The sequence below is a fragment of the Onychostruthus taczanowskii genome, unplaced genomic scaffold, assembly GCF_017590055.1.
Source record: "Onychostruthus taczanowskii isolate IOZ18803 unplaced genomic scaffold, ASM1759005v1 scaffold11, whole genome shotgun sequence".
NCBI lineage: Eukaryota > Metazoa > Chordata > Aves > Passeriformes > Passeridae > Onychostruthus > Onychostruthus taczanowskii.
In genome coordinates, this window is record NW_024497629.1 from 195092 (window position 1) to 216008 (window position 20917).

The 20917-nt window shown below is 40.5% G+C and overlaps 1 protein-coding gene across 3 annotated transcripts in view; it reads left to right on the forward strand.

Moving 5' to 3' along the window:
- LOC121344692 (CD2 associated protein) overlaps window positions 1–20917 on the forward strand; it is a 77379-nt gene that overhangs the window by 1511 nt on the left and 54951 nt on the right. For 2 of the 3 annotated variants that reach the window (XM_041420886.1, XM_041420878.1), the window contains exon 2: window positions 20452–20612. The exons of the other annotated variant lie outside the window; for it this stretch is intronic. In XM_041420886.1, coding sequence (XP_041276820.1) covers window positions 20452–20612 — 161 coding nt within the window. The remainder of the gene's footprint in view (window positions 1–20451; window positions 20613–20917) is intronic. 3 annotated transcript variants of the gene reach the window in all.

The following is a 20917-nucleotide window of genomic DNA, read 5'->3' on the forward strand; positions in this document are numbered from 1 at the left end:
CATAAAGGCTTAGTGTGCTAATTAAACATATTGAACTCGGGCTGTAATGCTGAAATGAGAAAACCTCAGGATTGACCTATGGTAGGTTTGGGTTGTTAAAAATCCTTAGTATACTCAGTTAGTACCATTAGGAATACTGTATAGGGACTGAGTCCAGTTCATGACTGTATATTATTATTCTATGAAGTGGTTTTATGTAGTTTTGTCCTCAAGTTTCCTTTTCTGAAGGAAATCCTCTTCTGATGAGCATAATCAGCATGTTATTACTGTTCTAGATATGACTGAACTGAGTGGGTGCACACGCTGTGTCGAGTATTGCTGTTGTGTGGGTTATTTACTACTGTAACAATTTGTGAGTATGTGCAGTTACAGAGCACTTCTTGCCAGGATGGTGGCCAAGCTCTAGAAAGGACTGTGTAATAATCCCAGAACCTTTTAAACAGATTTTCTCTGAAGGTATTGTCCTTTATTCAGATTTCCAAGTACTTCTTCATTGTGGTCAAAAGGGGCGAGGAATGTACAATAAAACATCACTAAAAACAAGAGTGGAAAAAGAAGTAACTGTAGCTTGCTCTGCACTCAGTGTAATTAGTAGTTGCCTCCCAATTTAGCTTGAGAAGTCATTAGTTGATTATTTTATTACTGGTGTCATGGTGGAGCTGGCTCTTGATAAGAGATTGTCTTTTATGTCAGCTTGGGGAAGGGGTTTTACATTAAGAGGCAGATTAGAGGGGAATGTTGAGGCTTTTTTTGGTGAACTCAAGGATTTTTGAGATTTATGGAGAAGTAAGAACAGCCAGAATGACTCTGGAGGAACCAAAAGGAGAAGGGCAGAAGTACAGAATGCCTTGGAAACAAGTTCTTTCATGTTCTTCTGGTAGCTGGAAATTAATGTTTCAAGAGCACGTGTCATTCAGGCGTCTGAAGGATGGGGAGGGGGATGTGATCAGAGGTGACACACACAAGACCATATAAAGTTATTGGTAATGTCTAGTGACACTCTTGAGCCCTGTCATTAATCTAGTGCAGAAGGCAGAGAATTGTAATCATGTGTGTATGACTCTAGAAACAGCTTGGTAAACAGATTAATGGGACAAATGAATTCAGATGTTCTAGGTAGAAAAGACTTTATTGACTTGTCTTTTGCTGTCTTGGGTTGATATTAACTTGGGGAGATTAGCTTCCAGCTAACTGTCATATGGCTTTATAACTGAGAAGGAAGCATTCCAGCAGCAGCTGATAAATTGCCACAGTGGAAAGCTGCAATCCATCTGTCAGTATCATATTAGCTATATGTATCCCCCCATGTTTTTTATTTCCAAAAATTTGTGCAGACTTTGATTTGTGGTTCCCATGGTTAGTATATCTGAATTTGCTACATGTTATCTTCAGAAAAAATTATAATTTTGGAATACTTTAAGGAGCCGGATATACTTCTTCTTTGCCAACAGAATAAGTATAAATATATTTGGTTTACAGAGTATGTTCATTGAACATTATACTTGTGTGAAGCCTTTTGCTAGCTTCGTGTTGGCAACAAAAAACAATCTAGAAGGTTTTTGTAAGCAGACTTAACACTTTTAACATATTGCTGTGGGGACAGTGGCAGTATCAGTATTCCTCAGTACTATTCCAAGAACCTCTTAGAACGTTACTTCAGGATTTGTTCTTCAATTCATAAAGAAAAAAAAAAACCTCACAGAACAATCCCAACCAAAAATCTACTTCATATACCCCTGAGCAAATGAGATAGGATAGATGAAGAATCCTGCTGCTGCTATTTTTACCAAGAAATATGTAAGGTGAGATGTGCAGTTGAGCTTTAGTCAGACTTTATTGTAGAGTAAAATGATTATCAGAATTCATGTTGTTAAACCCTTCTGTACTCAGGTACTTGATGAGCCTGATGTTGACCAGCTGTACTTGTGGTCAGCAAAGTGGTTTTCTACTACCATTTTCTTTATTGCAGACAAAGCCATAAGAGAGTGTGATGTAAAATTGACTCTGGAAGATATGTGCCTAAAATACTGGGAAACCAAATTACAGTAACTAGGAAGAGTTGATGGATCCTGACTTTGGGTGAAGACGAGCAGAAATTGTGTCAAAAGGTGCTAGAGATTCTGTCAGCTCAGCTCTTGCCTTTTTTGTTTTTTGTGTTTTGTCCCCCAAGATTGTAAGAACTGCTGTGCTGAAGGTTCTGACTGTGGAGACAGGTAGGAAGGAAAGGGATATGGAAAGCAGGTTTGTATTGGAAAGTTTTTTTAGTTTCTTTTTTTTTTTTCTTCTTTTTTTTTTTTTTTTTTAATAAAATCCGCTAGTCTGGCAGTAAGTGATTTATGAACTTTCTCGGAGGTGTTTGTGGTTTCACGAGGTCTTTTTTTATACATAGTTCAAGTCAGTGGTTTTCCATCCCTAAGGGGTCAAAAAAGCCTTGTAGTTTTTGCCAACCACTGTCTGTGACAGTGGCAATCCCTGTTTAACATGTATGGGAATGAGTGGGGGAAATACATCCTTTCAGCGTGAGTTTTTTTTGCTCTGAAACTGCTCCTTGTTCTGCCAGACTTCTTTGTGTTTTTGAAGAATGGTGGGTGATTGTTTGGTGGCTTCGTACTGAGAAGTCTCTCTACATGTACTTTTGTCTTGTGCCACTCATTCCAGGTGCTGGTCACCTTTACTGGATAGTTATTTTAGTATTGATCATGTTTTCTTCTTGTTGAAAAGAGTTTTTCATGTTATTCAAGAGTTAACTTCATGCAGGGGTGGAATTATACTTGCTGTCTTGATTTCTTTTTCTAACAGTTCTTAAGAGCTTTAGTTTCAGCTAGGTAGAACCTTGCCCTTGAATTATCCTCACCTTCATGGGCTTTCTCCATTGTCTGCCTGTGCTTGTTTTTTTTTTTCCCCCTTAGTGGGTTTTTGTTGCATAAACACAGGAAATGTGTGGTCGGGCGCACTGCGCTGTCTGGGCTAAGTGAGGTGGCTGCCTGCTCTGTCCCGCTCCGGCTGTCACAGCTCTGCTCTTCCCATTTGTTTTGCTTCCTCGAGATGCTGTCACATATGACTGCTGGTCTGGTAGTTCCTTAACCTAGCTTGCTAAAAATGATTTGTTTGGAAAGAGCAGCAATGAAAATGCTTGAAGTGACTGAAATCATCTTGACAGAAGTGGTGAGTCAGTCAGGTGAAATTTGTTGCTAGTTGGTCTGGGGTGTAACGATTTCTATCAGCTGTGATTGCTGCCTGGGCGATCAAAATGTATTCTGGTCCCTGGCAGGGGTTTAGCCTTTTTCTTCTGCTCCTTTTAAACTGTGTGTTTGTTTGTCTTTTTCTTAAACTGTATCCTGTATTTTGTAAGGTTGTTAAATTCCATTAGGCTGTTTCTTTCCATAACTAGACTTTCCAAACCAGACTTTCCATAATGTTGCTTTTTGTTTCTGCTCTGAGTTGTGAATGTGCTAATGATCTAAAATGTTCCCAGCGTTCAGTGGAGGTGGTGCCTGAGCCTTTGCTGTCCTTTACTTTGGGTGTGGGGTGCTGAGAAACAGATTTCCCCAGTGCTGTGGTGGGAGTACAACCCTGCTTGAGCATCACCCCTGGCTGTCCTGGTGCACTGGTGACAGCAGGACTGAAGCACTACAACTGCCTTTCCAGTTGCCTCTTTCCTGGTGTGAACTCTTGCTGTGTCAATACGTGTCCTTTCACCCTAAATTATTCTGTTTCCCAGCATAAACTTCAGACTTCATTTCATCAGCACTGCTATTTACTGTCTCTGACTAATGCCAGCACGAGTTTTTGGGTGGGATTCGCTACTTCCATGCAGAATTGACTTTCTTCATATACAATCACTATGAAATAATTCTTTTTCAGAAATCTTGAACAAAGAAAATGATGCATTGTAGATATTTTTGAACAAAAATTTAAGTCTTGCCACTGGCGGAGTCCTAAATCAGACTGAAGGAAAAATCACAGTATGTGTCTGTCTGCCAAATGAGTTAAATCTTTCCACTTTCAGGGTAATGTACACTGTAGAGAGTATAATATGAGGTAATTTAGAATATTAAGTTCACTTTTTTTAAAGGAATATTTATTGCCTCTAATATGCTCATGACCCTGAGATTGGCTCAGCTCATCAGAGCCTGGTGCTAAAAACAGCAAGGTTATGAGTTTAGTCCCTGTGTGGACCATTTATTTAAGAGTTGGACTCAATGATCCTTGTGGGTCCCTTCCAACTCAGAACATTCTGTGAAATCTGTATTACGCCAGGACTGCTTTCAGCAGAATAAATTAAAATATAATATTTTGAATAATTTAAAAAATGAAGCATTTTCCTGTAATTTCAGCAGTTTGAGCAGTGCTGACCAGTGGTGTTAGAGGTGTGGACTGCAGTTGCTCTTCACTTAGTGCTGAAGAACTTTGTGATTGCAAATTGAGTTTAAATTTGACATTATTGTTGAAGAAACTCAAAATGAATGTTATTGCTTTCTAGTTTTAACTAGATAAAGAGTTGCTTTAAATTATTTAAATGGCTTAAGATTGCACTGTTTCTTAACAGTAAATAAATCTCTGTAAACATAGTACTTTTTGTCATTAGTGGCAAATGGTTTTAGAATTAAGCAGTGCTAGGCAATTTCATTATTTTTGCTTCTGCAGTAGCTGTGAATAGATTTTTGTGGATGGCAGTTATTAATGATTTTTACTTTAATTTTAAATAAGGCGGTTTTGCTAGAGTTCCTGGAAATTTGCCTGACTTACTATTTAAAGAGGACTTTTAAGTCATCAATTTCTGCCTCCTTGATAAAATTACTAAGTGGTTGGTTTTGTCAAATGTTTTTGACTGTGGATATAGTTCGATCTTTTTAAGCTGGCACTGAAGTTTAGTCTGAGCCTTTGCTTACCTCTGACTAATGAGCATTGTTCTCTTCCCTTGCTTGTATGAACTAAATCTGAAACTTCCCTGTCTTCCTGAATCAGCTTTCAGCCAGGCTGGCTGTCCAAAAACTGAGACTGAGCTCATGGCTGCAGGAGGAGGATGAGGATGCTACTGATGCTGGTATCAGCTGCAGCACACTTACAGCAGTTGTCAGTTTGGCCCTGATAGAAATTTTTTGTCTTCCAGTTTTGGCTCTTCAGTTCAATTGTGGCTTTATTGGTAACATACCAGCGTACCTTCATTCCTCTTAGTGTGTTTTTATTTTCCCAAGTTGCACTGTTTCTTCATTTTTTAGGAAAAACATAAAAGCAAACTTGTCAGAATGTTTCAAGTTGTTTCTTCTCAGTGCATCTTTGGCACTCAGGGAGAAGGGTCGCCATCTTTGCTGCTTGAAGAAACAAAACCACTAGTTTTATGAAGTGGGGAAGAATCTCATCACTTAACTCTGAAATTGTACCTTGAGCTACGAACAGATTTGTTTTAAGGCTGCTTTGCATTTGATCTCCCTTGTCACACTGCGGGTGCAGTTCCAGGCTGTGCTTCAGAGATAACTCCAGGCTGCTGCTGGCCGGGGCCCGAGCTGTGCAGTGCCTGTGCCTGGCTTGCCTGGATCCAGTGGCCGTGAGCCCTGCTGGGAGCTGGGGAGCTGCCTGGTGGGGAGAAACTCCTGTGCCAGCTTTGCCATCATGTCAGCAAGATGGATGGCCTCACTCTGGCTGCAGTCCTTACCTCCTGGGCAAGAGAGTGGATGGGACAGAATTTCTGGAGAGGAGGAAATGTAGAATGTTTTTCCTTTTCCATTTTAACCTGCAGTTACTTTGCACTAGACCCATGCTAAAATTTCATAAGTTTCTTCGGTGTGTCTATATTAGTTGTTCTCCCTAAATGTTCATGATCCACCAAACTGGTTTTTTCACAGCATTTTTTTTTCTGTAACGCCTTTCTTTAAAGGGGTTTTTTTATCCCTCCCAATTCATTTTAAACCAGCCAAATGTTCCTTTTGAACTGTACCTCTAATTTGCAATTTTTTTATTGATTTAATAATACCTTTAAAGACAAAATAGATTCTAAACAGCTAGAACCTGTTACTGAGGTGCCTTTTGTATTTCTGTAGGTGTTGGTTTTGGTTGTTCTCAATAATGTTTATGTCTAGAGAAGAGGACTGAGCACAATATGTAAAAGTATGCATCTGTTCTTCTGTATCCTGATTTTCTGCAGTTGGGCTGGACTTGCAATGTTCCCATCACTTAAATGCTTTTATGTAGTTTGGCTTTTTCAGCACTATCATAAACCAGTACAGGCAAGATTAAGTAGAGTAAGCCTGCCTAAAACTTGAGGTAAATCACATTGCTATTTGTGCTCATTTTAACATCTAAATGTTTCTATCAGGGGAGTTATTAATTACTAGAACAAACTGCCAGGAGAATGCTAGATCCATAATTTCTTGGTATGGTCAATCCCTGGATAATGCAAATATCAGTGTGTTCTTTAATCTCCCCTTTTGGCAGGTTTAGTGATCATGTGTCCATACAATGATCTAGTTCGAGACACTGGCTAAGGCTGTATCCATCTGGAAGAGAACCAGCTGGCTGATTTGGCAGCAAACTAGACTGACACACCCTGGAGCAGCACAACTGTGAGACCAGCACAGGGGAAGAGGTGGTGAAATGAGAAAGCGTAGGGAGAGACCATGCAGGGTCACTCCTTTAGCCTCAGACTGTTGGAGTCACTGTAAAACTCTGGTCTCTGTAAGTGACTAAAGCAGTCGATCCTGAAAAGCCCTAGGGAGGTTAAGTGAACAATATTCTTTTGTTAAGAGATTTTGGTACAAGACTTAACAAAATTAGCAGGATTTACAAATTGCATGAGTGTCTGCAGGGTGGGCCATGGGCTGTTTGTTTGAAACCTCAGTGTCCCAAACAACACTTCTTGCTGTGTTCAGCTGAGTTGGTGCTGTTCAGAAGCCAGGTGGAATGAGATGCTGTGCTGCAAGTGGAGCAGTGGAAGTGCTGAGGTGAGCAAGGCTTTTGAAGCCATGAAGATAAAAGCAAATATGTTAATCACATACTCTCATGGGTATGGTAGATAAAGAGGCAGCAGATTTTCTTGAGAAGTGCAAACAGCAGAGTGTAGCCTTTTAATTAAGGATAAATTATCATGGTCTGTGCTGTTTTGCTCTTGAAAATCAAATACAGGACTTCCTTTGCCTGACCCACAGGTTACTGAAAATACATCTCATCCTTCAGCACAGGGAAGGAGAGTGTCTGTGAAGGGGAAGACTATACTAAAAACCATTACATTGACACATTTACATTATCAGAAGCCTAAGTATAACAGGGTCTGCTTTTACAGCCTACCAGTATCTGAATAAGGATGGGGGGTCAGGACGTAGAGGAATTGGAATCTATCTCAGCTGACACCCTTTGCAGGTTGAGGAGAGCTTGAAGGCATTTTTAAAATCATTGTGTGTTATAGGGATATATATATATATGTATAAAAATTAACGCTGTGAGGTTGTCAAGTAAAAGCACAATTAAGAGTGTATAAAATTGCTTCCTCTTGTTTTCATGTGCTCATCACCTTACTAGATGCTTATTTTGTGGGAAGGGTTTGCTGTTTCAGTCTTAGTGCTTCATCTTTACTGGGAGAGAACTATAAGGCATTGTATGGATTGTAATGTAAATAGCTTCTAATACGTAGGTTGTAGGAGAAAACCTGCCTGGTAGATAACCAGTAACAGAAAGCCTCAGGCTGGATGAACAGCAGATGGAATAAAGCTGTTTATGAAACAGGAGATGTGCTGTCAGTACAATAAGGCACAGCCTGCCATCTCCATGCAGCAAGGAGACTGTACTGATTTCCCATCAACACAGAGCTGCTGGATCCTGCTGTTCACTGCTGTATCCTGGTTTTTCAGTTCTGAGCAGCAACTGAAGTGCTCAATCCTGACCTCGGTGTTTGAAAAAGCCAAGGTTTTATTGCTGGCTTCTCTCTTCATTTCACTTTTTTTTTTTTTGTGTATGTAGCTGGGTCCCCAGGATTATGCCTTTACTTGTGAATATGTGGGAGCAACTGAGAGTATTTCTTTGTGTTTCTGAAATCCAAACTACTCCTTCAAGTGACTGTGTTGAGAACAGTGGAGGTGAGGGTTGGCTTTCTGTGAACTTGCCTTAGGTGCTTTGTCTCCTGATGGCAGCAACTGCTGTCCCTTGCTTTTCTGCTATCCCAGACTGCTTTTCATGAACCCCTGTACGGCCTCTGATCCCTTCTCAAATTCTTCAAATACCAATCATGGTGTTACTATCAATTAGCTCTTCCAGACACAGCACATGCTGTAGCTACTTCCAAGCTGCATATTTGGTGATCAGCCAGCCATCAGGTTAGAAGGGCAAGTGTTGGGGCAGTCCTGAAGTCTTCCTTGGAAGGACTGAGATTTGAGTGCTTCTGTGCTGACTCTGCAAAAAAACCCTAAAAATAAAAAATGTACAGCTCTTACTTTAGAGATGCTGCTCTTCTGGCACGTTTGAGCCAAGTGGGTGTACTGGGAAAGAATTATTGGGAGTGAAGCAGGAGGATGGACAGGCAGGGGTGCTCACATAACACTGATTTCTTCAAATGCTCAAGATTATGACCAGGTACCTAAAAAACCTCCACAGTGAATGGGAGTGCTGCAGTAGTAATGAACTACCTTACAGTCTGCCAGGGGGCACGAGCAGGTCAGTAGCCAGCAGGTGATGGGAAGTGGTTGTTCTCTACTCCCTGGCACTCACAGGCAGGCTCCAATACTGTATCCAGTTTTGCTCCTCCCTCCCCTCAAATGCAGCGGGAATGCCCCTGAGCTGGAGAGTTGAGGGTGGTTGGGAGGCTGGTGCATATGGTGTGCAAGAAGCAGCTGTAGCCTGGAGAGGAGAGCAACCTACTCTCCTTAGAGGTACAGTGAAAAGTTATGAACCAATGCCTGCAAGTTAGGACAGAGGTAATGCCCGCTGAATATAATGTGGAAAAATTATTATGAGAATTCAGTATCAGAAAAGGTGCTTGGGGTGGCTGTTTTATCTCCATCCTTTCAAGCTTCTAAAATTTAGTTGGACAAAGCCTTGAGCAACCTGATTTGACTTTGGGATTAACCTTGCTCTGAGCAGTTCAGAAAAAGTAACCTCCAGAAGTCTTTTCAAACCTTATTTTCCTGTGATTGGAAGCATTGCAAACCATGCAGATTGAAATAATGATCTTGGAATTACTTAAATCCTTCTAAATACATGTGGGAATAGATATTTGAAGAACTTGATCTGTAAACTTTTAGAGCATAATTGACCTAATGAAACAATTTTGCCTCCTTTAAAACTTTCTGATTGAGATTGTAGGGTGCCCTTGAGCATTTGCTGTTTTGACTGGCTTTTGTAAAATCCATTTCATAGGGATTTCTTTCTATGCTTTTCCATCAGATGTTCAGTTTATTGTCTTGACTAAAATGTCCACACTAAAAAATAAATTAACTTTGTCACAATTAGTATGCCCTGACAGCATGGAGTCAGATACAAACACTTGTTTCTTTTGTAATGCTAAGAATATTTTGTGGTTTTTGCAAAATTCCAATCTGGGACCATTCAGACTCTTGCATCATGGCTGTTTTTACACATGAAGGGAACACTTTGTGCATGCTCCGAATAATGCTGTTAAGTTCCTGTAAATTTATTTCAAAGCCAGATTCTTGCCATGTTTGCACAAGTACTAATTGTCATTCAGAATTAGAGATGTGCCAAATTGTAGGCTGTCTATTAAAGCATTTCTGCATTTCTTTGGAGCGTAAAAGGAGTTTTCATTTAAACCCAAAAGGCTTTCAGAGATTTTCTGGTTTTCATAACTCTTGAATTCATAACCTGGGGCTATGATCACGATGTCCTTTTTGGCTAGGAGAATCCTGAAAAAAAAAATCTGCAGGAGAAGCTGAAGCTTTTATAGTAGTGTGGAGTCCTGACAGAAGAAAGGAAACTTCAAATACAATTTTTTATTTTTCAGGGGAATTACTTTGTAAAAAGAGTTCTCAGATAAGCAACAGAGTCTTCAGCATCAAACTTATTTTTGTGAGCTAATTATCTGGTGAAGGCTTTAAGGGAACACTTATAAATACGGTGTTGACCTCAAGGTACTTTCACTGCTTATTTGGTGCTTTGGATTTGAACAAAATTTAGATGAGCTATGATTCTTTTGTTCTTCAGTGCTTTTTGGCATGGCTTTGTTTTAGCAGAATTTGTAATTCAGTGTTTTGTGACTCACCTTGAATGCTTTGCCAAATAGATGTTATAAAATTAACTTAAGGGAAGGAACAGAGGAAGAGACATAAATCTATATATGGAACAATGTCTGAGTCATGGCTTCAGAAAAAGTGGTGTGTTTTTTTTTAAATATGTTCCCCTGTGCCCTCAAAGATCCCTGGTTTTCTCTGTAATGTGAATTAGTAGCATTTTTTCACTTCCGCTCATGGAGACATTTGCTGCCTTTCCTGCAGGTGTCACCTCTCATTTCCAGGCTGGTTTCTTGCTCTGAGCTCTGCTCACACTGAGGGAAATAGCATGCAGCACAAACCATCGCTCTCTGCTCTATGTCACTTCCCAGGCAAAACATTTTGACCTCCTGTATCCTTATAAAGTATTAAATACCTGGGGGTGGTTGAGGTTTATTGTAATACTTCCCATTTCATGTCTTGTGCTGTAAATGGAAGAGCCCAGCAATTCTGCTCATAGAAGTGAGGGGGTAAATTAAATCCACAATTTATTAAATTTATGACTGAGTTTAAGACAAGTATTTCTGATAATATTGGAGGAGACATGATGGGGTACTTCTTCTAGAGTTGATAAATCTGGAGTGAAGTATCCCTAAAACATGTTTCTTCCCATCTGGTCGTCAATGGTGACTTATCTACAGCACAGTTGTAAAACTGAGGGCATGTGTGAAGACAATTTGCTTTAGGTAAGCGAAAATTGACTAACATTCAATTTTCACTTGTGTTTTATATACAGTGTTCAGCACTATAATGCACTCCAGAAAATTACAGGAGCCTGGAGTGGGAAGAGGAGGCATATGTGGTTTGTGTCTTTCAGAGCTGGCTGCTGGGCAGGGTTTCTGCTATACTGTTTAATTTCCTTCCCAAAGTCTCTTGCTAATTGCACCCAAGCCAGCACAAGAAACTGATGTTTGAGGTGGTTGCTGTTAGAATGCAATGAGTTTCTCATTAGTTGAAATAATTTGGGAGGAAAAGCCTACATTTCAAACAGTTTTCAACTGTTCATTGTCGTAATTATTTCAGGCATTCTTACTGAGCTGTAAAATTCAACACAAACTTTTTATTAAAAATGCATGGTGAGTCATATCTTGGAGAATGCACCATTGCCTTACCCAATCTAAAAATGCCAGGCGGATCCAGGGCGGCTTCCAGATGGACGAGTTCTGTGCTGACAGAACCAAGTCTCCTGGCTTTAGACTGTCTCAAGGGTAGACTGCTATTTTTATTTTGTTTTTATTTTCCTTTTTTTTAGGCAAGCTGTGGATGTAGAGGAATTGTTGCTTTAAACAGAAAATATTTGTGCTAGAACTAGGTGATGCAGCACAGAGCAAGTTACAAAAGAACTAAGGAAAAATAGCAGATACTGCAGGGTGGACAGAAAGAAAAGGAAAAAAACCTTTATTCAAGTTGCCTTGTCACAGACTTGAGACACTGGCACAGTCTGCTCAGAGAACCTGCAGATATTTTATCCCTGGAAGTGTTCCAGGCCAGGCTGGATGGGGCTCGCAGCTACCAGGTCTGGTGGCAGGTGTCCCTGCCCATGGATGTTCTTTAAAGGTCCCTTCCCACCCAAGCTATCCTGTGATTCAGACACAAATATATTTTATGGTGTTTTTTGTTATAAAACATACAAATAAATTAACAAATCCCTGTCATTAGAATGTTATTTTTCAGAGACATCCTGTAACTTTCACAGATTTCTTATAATCCATGAGATCTCTCATATCTGTCGCTAAAGTTTCTTACTTACACTTTTGATTTTACCTTTACAGCTGACAGGAAATTCTGCAGAAGTTGGCCAAACTGAAATTAGTTTCAGCCACTAAACATTTCTCCCAAAAATACCTTCTCACTGCCATGCCACTGACATCCAAATCACGAACTCTCAGACAGTACAATCCCCAGCCAGCTCCAGGTGCTGTCTCACCACCCTCAGCAGCAGGAGTTCCTTCCTGAGGTCTAATCTGAATTTCCCCTCTGTCAGTTTAAAACCAGTGCCTTTAGTGCTGTCACTACAGACCTTGGGAAAAAGCATATACTGAAAGGATGTGACAAGGTGCCTGTTATCATTAGAAAGTAGAAAATGTGGTGAGTCCTCGTAGGAATATAGCAGAAGTGCCTTTGTGCCAGCTTGTTCCTTCTTCTTCTGTTGCAATGGTAGTTTTACTCCCTTTAAGCTCACAGTACTTAATCAACATGGGAAGCTGACAGTAGCTGGGCTGTTGGAGCTCAGGAGTGGGAAAGCAAAGGCTTGCATGAGATATGGGATATTGTGAGAGTTTCAAAGTTGCTTTGTTGCCATTTTTTGGTTTGCTTGTTGTTGCTCGTTTTCTCTGGGGTGTGTGTTTATTCTGACTACATTCTTTTTTTCCTAAAAGCTATCTTTACAGTAGTTTAAAATACCCTCAGTGTAAGCACTGGAGAGTACTTCCTAAGTTTTTAACAGGTCTTGTAAACCATCACATATCCAACAGCTCTGGCTGGTCAGCCCATTGCTGAGGAAGTGGAAAGGGGCTTGTTGGGAATTTAGCCTGAGTGCAGCAGTGTCTGATTGCCCTTGCTTATCTAATGCTGTTTTGAACCTGCTGAGCCTTCTGAGATGGGGTATGTTGAAGAGAGAGTGAAGGCTCATAGTCACTTCAACGTGAAATTACTTTAAACAGAGCAAATCCTGTTGGCATCTAAACTGAGTCCCCACTGGGTGACAGCAGGGTGTTTGTGGTGCTTCCAGGGACTGGGTGGACATAGCTGAGCTGGTTTTGTGTAGAATCAGCTTGGGTCCAACACTGTGTATGTATTGGAGGCATCTTTAGTGCTTGAAAGGATTGTTGGTATGCCTAGCAACCTGAACTAATAAATTGTACAGATTTAGGTTTTCTGTCTTTGAAACAATCCATGACTGGAATAATTAGCTTACAGCAAACTGGGAATTAATTGTGTATGCTTAAAGGAAAATGTACATAGAATGGCATGAAAATATTTCTATTTTATTGGCATTGTGTTGTATTATTATAAGCTAATGAAAAAATTCTCATGGCTCTGGGCATTTTGCTTAAAGTAAGCAAATTTTGACCATAAGTCAAAATTTGAATAAATGAAGTCAGCATTATCTTAAACTGCAGAGAACCTCCTCTGTCACATCCCTTCCTTGTGACAACAGAGTTTGCTTGGCTGGCACTTGGGATCAAAGCTTCAGGAGCGGGAGGAGGCGTGACTGCTTTGGTACAGAGCTGTTTATCTGGACTGGAGCTGGCATGACTGGTGGCTCCCTTGGGAGGAGGCACAGGTAGAAATGGCTCTGCCATGTGTCACTGCCACTCCAGGGGCTGTACAGGAGGCACCTGACCTCCTTCTGAGCTCCTGTGAAGGTAAAACATCTCATTGGTGATGCTTAATGCTTGCAGTAGCCCTTGTGATGCAACTGTTTGTGAGTCCTCCATGTGGAACGTGAGTTTGTTGGCTCTGCATGGCTCAGCTCAGTGAAATGTCTGCTCTTCTGTGTGGTGTGGCTCAAAACTGGTGACTGTACAGTTAAATATGTGTGGACTGTGTGGTCTCCATTAGCTAATTACACTTGTTCAGTTTCTTAATAGCATGGAACTGCATCCTTACCATCAGAGTTGACAGGAATCCAGTGGCCTTGTATCAATAATGTGTTATATTAGGATGTGGTTTCATGGCAGATATCAGCTTTGAGCAAAGCAGCAAGTGGTAAGGGGCAAGATGAGTGGATCTGTAGGGGGAAATTACTTGTGTGAGGGACTATATTCAGGTTTCAAGTTTTGGACATTTTATATCATTGTAGTTTTAGTCTTGTCCCATGGACACAATGCCTGTTAAAGATTAGTGTGCATTAAGTGCGTTCCTGGGTTTAGTTTCAGTGAAAATTCAGATTACTTTGCGAGACTGTTCCACACTGAACTGAACCACCACAAACGAGGGTGGTTTGGAGCTTCACTGAGCAGTGTGCTGCTGATCTGGGATGTAACAGGGATGTAGAGCTTGATCTAAAGTGGGTTTGAAGCAGTCCAATGTCTGACCCTGCAGTGAGACATATTAAGGAGATAAACTTAGAGAAAGTTGTCACTGCAAGCTTTCTCTTGGGCTGTTTTCTTTATCTGCTTCACCAATGTTATAAATTACTACTAATTTAAGCAGAGAGCAGAGGGAAGGGACCACTGAATGTACACAGAGGAAAGCAGGGGATCACAACATCCTTGGCTTAAGATGTGTTGGAAATACAGCTTTTTGGGTTTCCCACTCTCTGTTGGTGACGTAACTTTATTGGACACCATGAGGAGGGAAGTAGGAAATACTGAATGTTTCCATCTGTTCAAGGTTCAGTCCCTCAGCTGTTCTCAGCTGGATGGTTATTGGGGTGTGAAAGTAAGGCAAGGACTTTTGCACAAGACCAGTGTGCAAAGCTCAGAGTGGTTTCCCTGATAGTGGGAAATGTGAGGCACTCCCCTACTCAGACTGAGGAAGAGCAAACCTACATCTGTACCCCAAAGGGAACTGGTCATTCTGGTCATTTGTAATCAGGAGTGTGAAGCAGATGAGAGCCTGGAGGGAGCCTGGCTGCAGAGCAGTGGGAGCTCTTGGCCAGGAGGGATTTGTCTTTGGTTCCCAAAGCCTGGTGCTCACCTCGTGCGTGACTTTACAGGAGAGCTTTGTAGACAAAGCTCACAGTTTTGGGATCAGGAGCTAGAATTTTAAGTGCAGTGAGGAGTCTGTCAGTCCTTTCTATTTAAGCATCTGGGTTGTCATCAGTGACTCAGGTCAGGGTGACAGGAAATTATATGGTAATGAAGTGGAAAGAAAACACTCTTATGACCACATCTTATGTTTAACACTTACAGAAGTGTTTTCATTGTTCAGCATTTAAACACCTGAGCTACTTTTTCAGTGTTAAGGTCTCTTACTTACTTACTCTCTGTTTTAAGTGGCTGAACATAGACTATTATATTAGTATTAAACCAGCTGGAATTTCTATAGCTCATAAGTGGTAGAAGCATTTTTGTGGGAAAGCAGTTGGAAGGATCATTCTCGAGTTCAGCATCTGATTTTGAAACAGTTGTGAAGAGTATGGTAGTGAAAAGGGTAACATTGTGTCCTCTGTGGTCTTTTTCTTTACTCTAAACTTGGTCTGCTATAAAATAAAGCATCTTTGTAACTCCATTCATAATAACAAGATTGTTAGGCTTTGTTTTATAGGAGACTAAACTTTGCAGGTTTTATGTGATAAATGTACAAGTGGAAATAACAGTACTAGTGAAGTTTCTTTTAGTCATCTAGCAACTGTCTGTTGTGCTAAATTGGAAAAGCAAAAGCTCAGTTTCTAACATAACTGCAGTTCTGCTGGCAAGGTACTTCTGGAGGTCACACGACTTTCCAGGGTTGTTGTTCCAATAAATGACTTTGAACTGGCCTGAAACCTGCCTGAAGAGACCTATATGGAGCACTGCAGCAATTCTTGCTGCTTCACATTGGACTCTGTCCCTCTAAGCCTGCAGCAAGTTTCAGCAAGGCTTCCCAGTATATACAAGGATTTCAGTTATCTGATGAATCCCTCTCCCCTCTTTAAAAAAAAATGTATAAGCTATTAAAGTGTGTTTTTAATGGAATTTATTTTAAATCTGGTTTGTCTTTTTTTGTCTACTACAGAAAAGTCACTGGGCTCTCACAACATTGTAATACCCTAAACAAAGTACCAAGAATGTGAAATTGTGTTCTTTGCTGGATGAGTGCCTGTTTCTGTTGAAGACACAGGCACACTAGAATTTTGATATATTTTCCACTCTTCCTTGATTTATGTTTTGATTTCTGTTTTAGGGCTGCCAGAGGGCCTTAGTTACCTCTTATAGGCATCTTCAGAAAGTGTCTGTGTAGCTGAAGGCATCCTTTGTTTAAAATCAGAGGAGATGGGTATAATGTGGCTGTGCTTTTGGGGAGATTTGGCTTCTGCCTTGGCACTGGGATGTGGTTGGCAGAAAAGCTGGTTGTGTTATTTTGGACAAGTGGGGAGTTGTAGCTATGATATTATGGGAAATCCTTGCTGGGATTTTTCCTCTCCGGAGAAGCTGAGGAGCCTCAGGAGAGAAAGGTAAACAATTCCTATCTGCTGCTGTGGAATGCAACAGGTGCATCTGTGATTGGTGCATGTGGATTGTTTTCCATTGATGACCAATCACAGCCACCTGTGCCAAGGCTGTGAGCAGTCACAGGGTTTTTGTTATTCTATTCTGTTCTGTTCTTGTTGAGCCTTCTGATCTCTCTGTTCTTTTAGTATAGTCTTAATGTAGCATTTTAATATAATATCTAACATAATAAATCAGCCTTCTGAAATGGAGTCAAGCCTCGTGTCTCCACACACGGAGAGGAATCATCAACAGGGAGTCCAGCTCTGCCAGCAGTGACTGAATGCCTGGTGCAGGCAGTGTTGTTGTCTTGGCTGACAGTGGGACCTATTTTGTCAAAGAAGTGTTAGGTAGCACAGCACTTTGTGCTGTGGGGAATAATGTAGTCTGTGGCTGCTGAGTGAGCTGAGTGGCTTTGAGGGTTTGGTGTGTTTTAGTACAGACTCAGCCAGGTTGGAAAAGACCTCTGAGATCATCGAATCCAACCTATGAGCAAACACCATCATGTCAGCCAGTCCACGGCACTAAGTGCCACATCCAGTCTCCCCTTTAACACCTCCCTGGGCTGGCCATTCCAATATATGATCACTCTTTTCACCCTTTTGTGAAGAATTTCTTCCTAATGTCCAACCCAATTGTTTCATTCTTGTTTTGTTAATGAGGTTGTCATCTTGCTAAAGAGCAAGAGCTGAGCAGACCCTTCCCATAGAGCCATCTTCCCCCAGGTATGTCCAGTCAATAATTTTTTTTGTAGCTGTGTTAATTTTAATCAGTCAGTTGCCCCTGAAAATGGGTCAGCATCTTCAAAAAACACCATCTGGAAGGTTTCCTGAGTGTGTTGGAAAGCTGTCATTGCTGGATGACAGTGTATGTTTAAGTGGCATTTGTTTGTTTTCATTTTGTCCCACTGCCTCTTGTGTTTTCATTGGGCACTGCTTGGTGTTTTCCACATCCTGATTGATGAGATATCCCTGAGCCTTTTCCCAGCTCTTTCAGCCTTTCCTTGTGTGCAGATACTGTGAAAACTCAGGAAAAAGTTCTCTGCCCCTCTCAGGTGAACTTTAGTGTGTCGTGGATGTCCTAGAAAAGCACAGTAAACCTCAGTGTTCCTGCTTAAGCCTAAGACTATTTTTCATTTGAGACTTGATTGTTATGGACTTTAAGCTCCAGGTAATTGATTTGAGTGAGGTTTGAAAAGGAGACAGCAGTGTAAAAAGCAGAGGGGAGATAAGATAGGGGTGTTTGATAGCTTGTGTTGCTGAGGAGTTCTGCTGCACCTTCTACCAGCTGAGAATTTTTAAAACCAATTTTGACCAGCTTATATTACTGGAGTTCATCTTACTGCTGACTGATTGCAGTGTATCTGTTCTTGAGTAAAGCTTTTAAGTGAGAATCTGAAGCATTCAGAACTAGTACAAGCATTAAGAAGTATGATCAGTAAACTAATGTAATGTCTAGTTAGTGTTGTTATAAGGAATTGCGATTCCTTAAAAACATTTTCTGTCATCGTTGGACTCTGTTTTTACTTGGGTAAATATTATACTTCAGTATTTTTCGGAGGTTTATTTAATCTGGACTGTTTTAACAGTATAGAGGTTTCTTGCCCATCACCCAGATGATTCAACTAGTGCTACTTGCTAATATTGAAAAGCAAAAGTAAGTGTTCTTGAGGGCCACATGGTAGCAAGACATGGGATGTGTAGCTCCTTGCTGATCCTCTGCCATCATATGAAAAAAATCTATGGGATGACTGTCTTAACATTCCCCATGGTCCCTTCCACTTCCACAGATGAGGCAACAGAATTCATACCTGTTTTGTGTATGTATCCATGAGAATAAGGGTGGCTTTGGGTATCACTCTCAAATACAGGAGGAAATTCAGCACCTCAATTTCAGGTGTAAGAAGCTGATGTCTGTTTACTGCTGTTTGTCTTTGGAACATAAAGACATGTGGATGATGACTGGGAGGTTCTTCAGGTTCTCTTTGTTGTTGGCATGACCAAGTCAATGTTTTGTAGTGTGGAAAGGTGACCAAATGAATGTGCTGTGCATTTCAAACACAAATATAGAAACGTTCTCCCAAGGAAATAAATAAGCTTTCAGTAGAATTGGTTCATGTTGACACAGTGTGGGTGTGATTATCTACACTGCTGTGGAGAAAGGACCAGGTGTTTGGCAGTTCAAGTCACTGCTGTGAGCATTTGCCATGATTGTGCTCTGTTGTGATCCATTTTCCATGTTTAGCTTTGTAAAGCTGTTCTATAGATATGCTACCTGCTTATGTGCTTCAAAACAGTGTATCGTGAGAGAAATATGTCACGTGGGTATTTCTTCCATTTTTCTACATTTATAGGTTTCCAGAATGGCGGGGTTGAGTTGCTTGGAAGGTGATGTTTTCATTTGCAGACTCTTAGGTGATGAATGGCTGTTCTCTTTATGATTTGTGACTGCCAGAATTTCCTGTATGTTTAGCAATATTTTGTCAGCCACTCAAGAGACAATTGTGTGCAGAAACAAGACAGAACTACTCTGCTTGCTGCAGGCAGTAATGGGGGAATATGATGCTTTGAAACAAGCTTAAAGAGTACATTTGGCAAACATAAATGTCAACAGTACAAAAAGCGTTTGCTAGAAGTTCCAGGTGTGTATCATAGGCAGGTAACTCTGGTGATGATTTCTGTTTTTAAGGAAGAAAATTACTGTTTTTTGTTAAAGGAAGAAAGTTTAAAAATTAAGTCCTCAAAAGTCTTGAAATTAAGTCTGGCAAAACTGAGTCTTCATGTTTATATCTACTGGTTCCTTTGTTAATGGGTGCATTCAGAAAATACTTTGCCAGACATACCATTCAAGCATCTCTTGCATTCTTGGCACCATCATGTAGTTTTGTTTTAAGTGTTTTCTGGCTGTCCATAGGCAGCAGAGGGATAAAGGCTTAATTGCAATCACTGCAGCTGCACTTGTGATTAAAACTGCCCACAGATTGGAATTACATATTGGTTTAATGCTGCTGTGAGTTCAATAACAAGGAAATAATGCTTCTTCCTATTTGATTGCTTCATTTTTTACTAATTGTTGGGTATTATTATGCACTGATAAAATAGATTAACCTGGAAAAAACCAAAAAAACCAAACTTCTACAACCTTTCAGCATCTCTGTCTTTTAACCTTGTGCTCTTGTGCATTGTGATCTTCAGAGGAGAGGGAGGTTTCAGTGAGGACAGCGTTTTAACATTTGGTAGTGCCTGGATACTTGTGTGAATTTGAGTGAGAGGGAAGATTATTTGATTGCTGCAGGTTTGTGGAAATTTCAGGCATGAACAGAATTTTTTGATGAACAAATGGCTCTTTATTGCCAAACAAGCCTTAAGCTGTCAGTGAGCAACTCTAATGGATGTTGTGCAGCAGATGGACAAGTATGTGAATACACTGCTGTGCTCCTCTGAGTAAACTTAATTGTATCAAAAATAAAGCTCATTTGCTTATTCTACTTCATACAAACCAAATGACTCTGAAGGAAGGTGCTTTTTTTACATATTTGCAATTTACGTTGTGTGATACTGTCAATCACACACCTTCTGGCTGTATTGCATTTCTTGGATCAAACCTGCAAAAATTCTGTGTGCTCAGCAATTAGTTTTTTGCAAACATAGTAGCAGGCTCAAGTATGAGGATTAACAAAGCATTGGAAGTATGTACCATGCACACAGTGTCTGATCCTTGGCCCTGAATGGGCACGGAGTCAGAAGCACTTGCCCTGTGGGCAGTGATTCATAATTGGTAAATCTTCAGCTGGAACCTAGTGGGGAAGAAAACATTACCAGCAATTCTTTCCACCAGACATGAACAAAAGCCTACCCACCACCACCAAAATATGACCTGGTGTCCTCTTCCTAAATTTACTTTATTCTAATATTCCAATTTTTTCTCCCTCTCAAAAATATGTGGGAATGTCACAGTTCACAAATGACCATTGCTGTGAGGGAGATGCCTGTTTTTAACATTCATTGTAAGGTTTGCCTTTTGAACATGCATGGCTTTCAAGTTGCATTTCCCAGTCTGGGTTGTATTCATTGTGCATGTTTTTTTTTTTTTTTCCTTTTTAGTGGACTATATTGTGGAATATGACTACGATGCAGTGCATGATGATGAGTTAACAATCAGAGTTGGGGAAATCATCAGGAATGTGAAAAAACTGGAAGAAGAAGGATGGTTGGAAGGGGAGTTAAATGGCAGAAGGGGCATGTTCCCTGACAATTTTGTGAAGGTGAGTTTTCTGCATTGGCTTGATTTTACTGTGTTGGTGTGGCTGGGTCATTGTTACTGAAATAGTTGAAATACACAAAAGTTGTATTTGTAACTGGATGATTTTTTTTAATGGGAAGACATTCAAGGTGCTGATATTTTTTAAAGTATGCTTGTGAAGATTTTTAAAATTTAAGGTCTGCTGTGTGTTCTTACTTTAGCATTTATTTTGGCCTGTATCCTTGCATTGTGCTCTGTGTCACTCTGACTTCAACCAAGTTGTCTGTAGCCATGGTTACCTGCTTTAGTGGGATGAACTGATTAAGA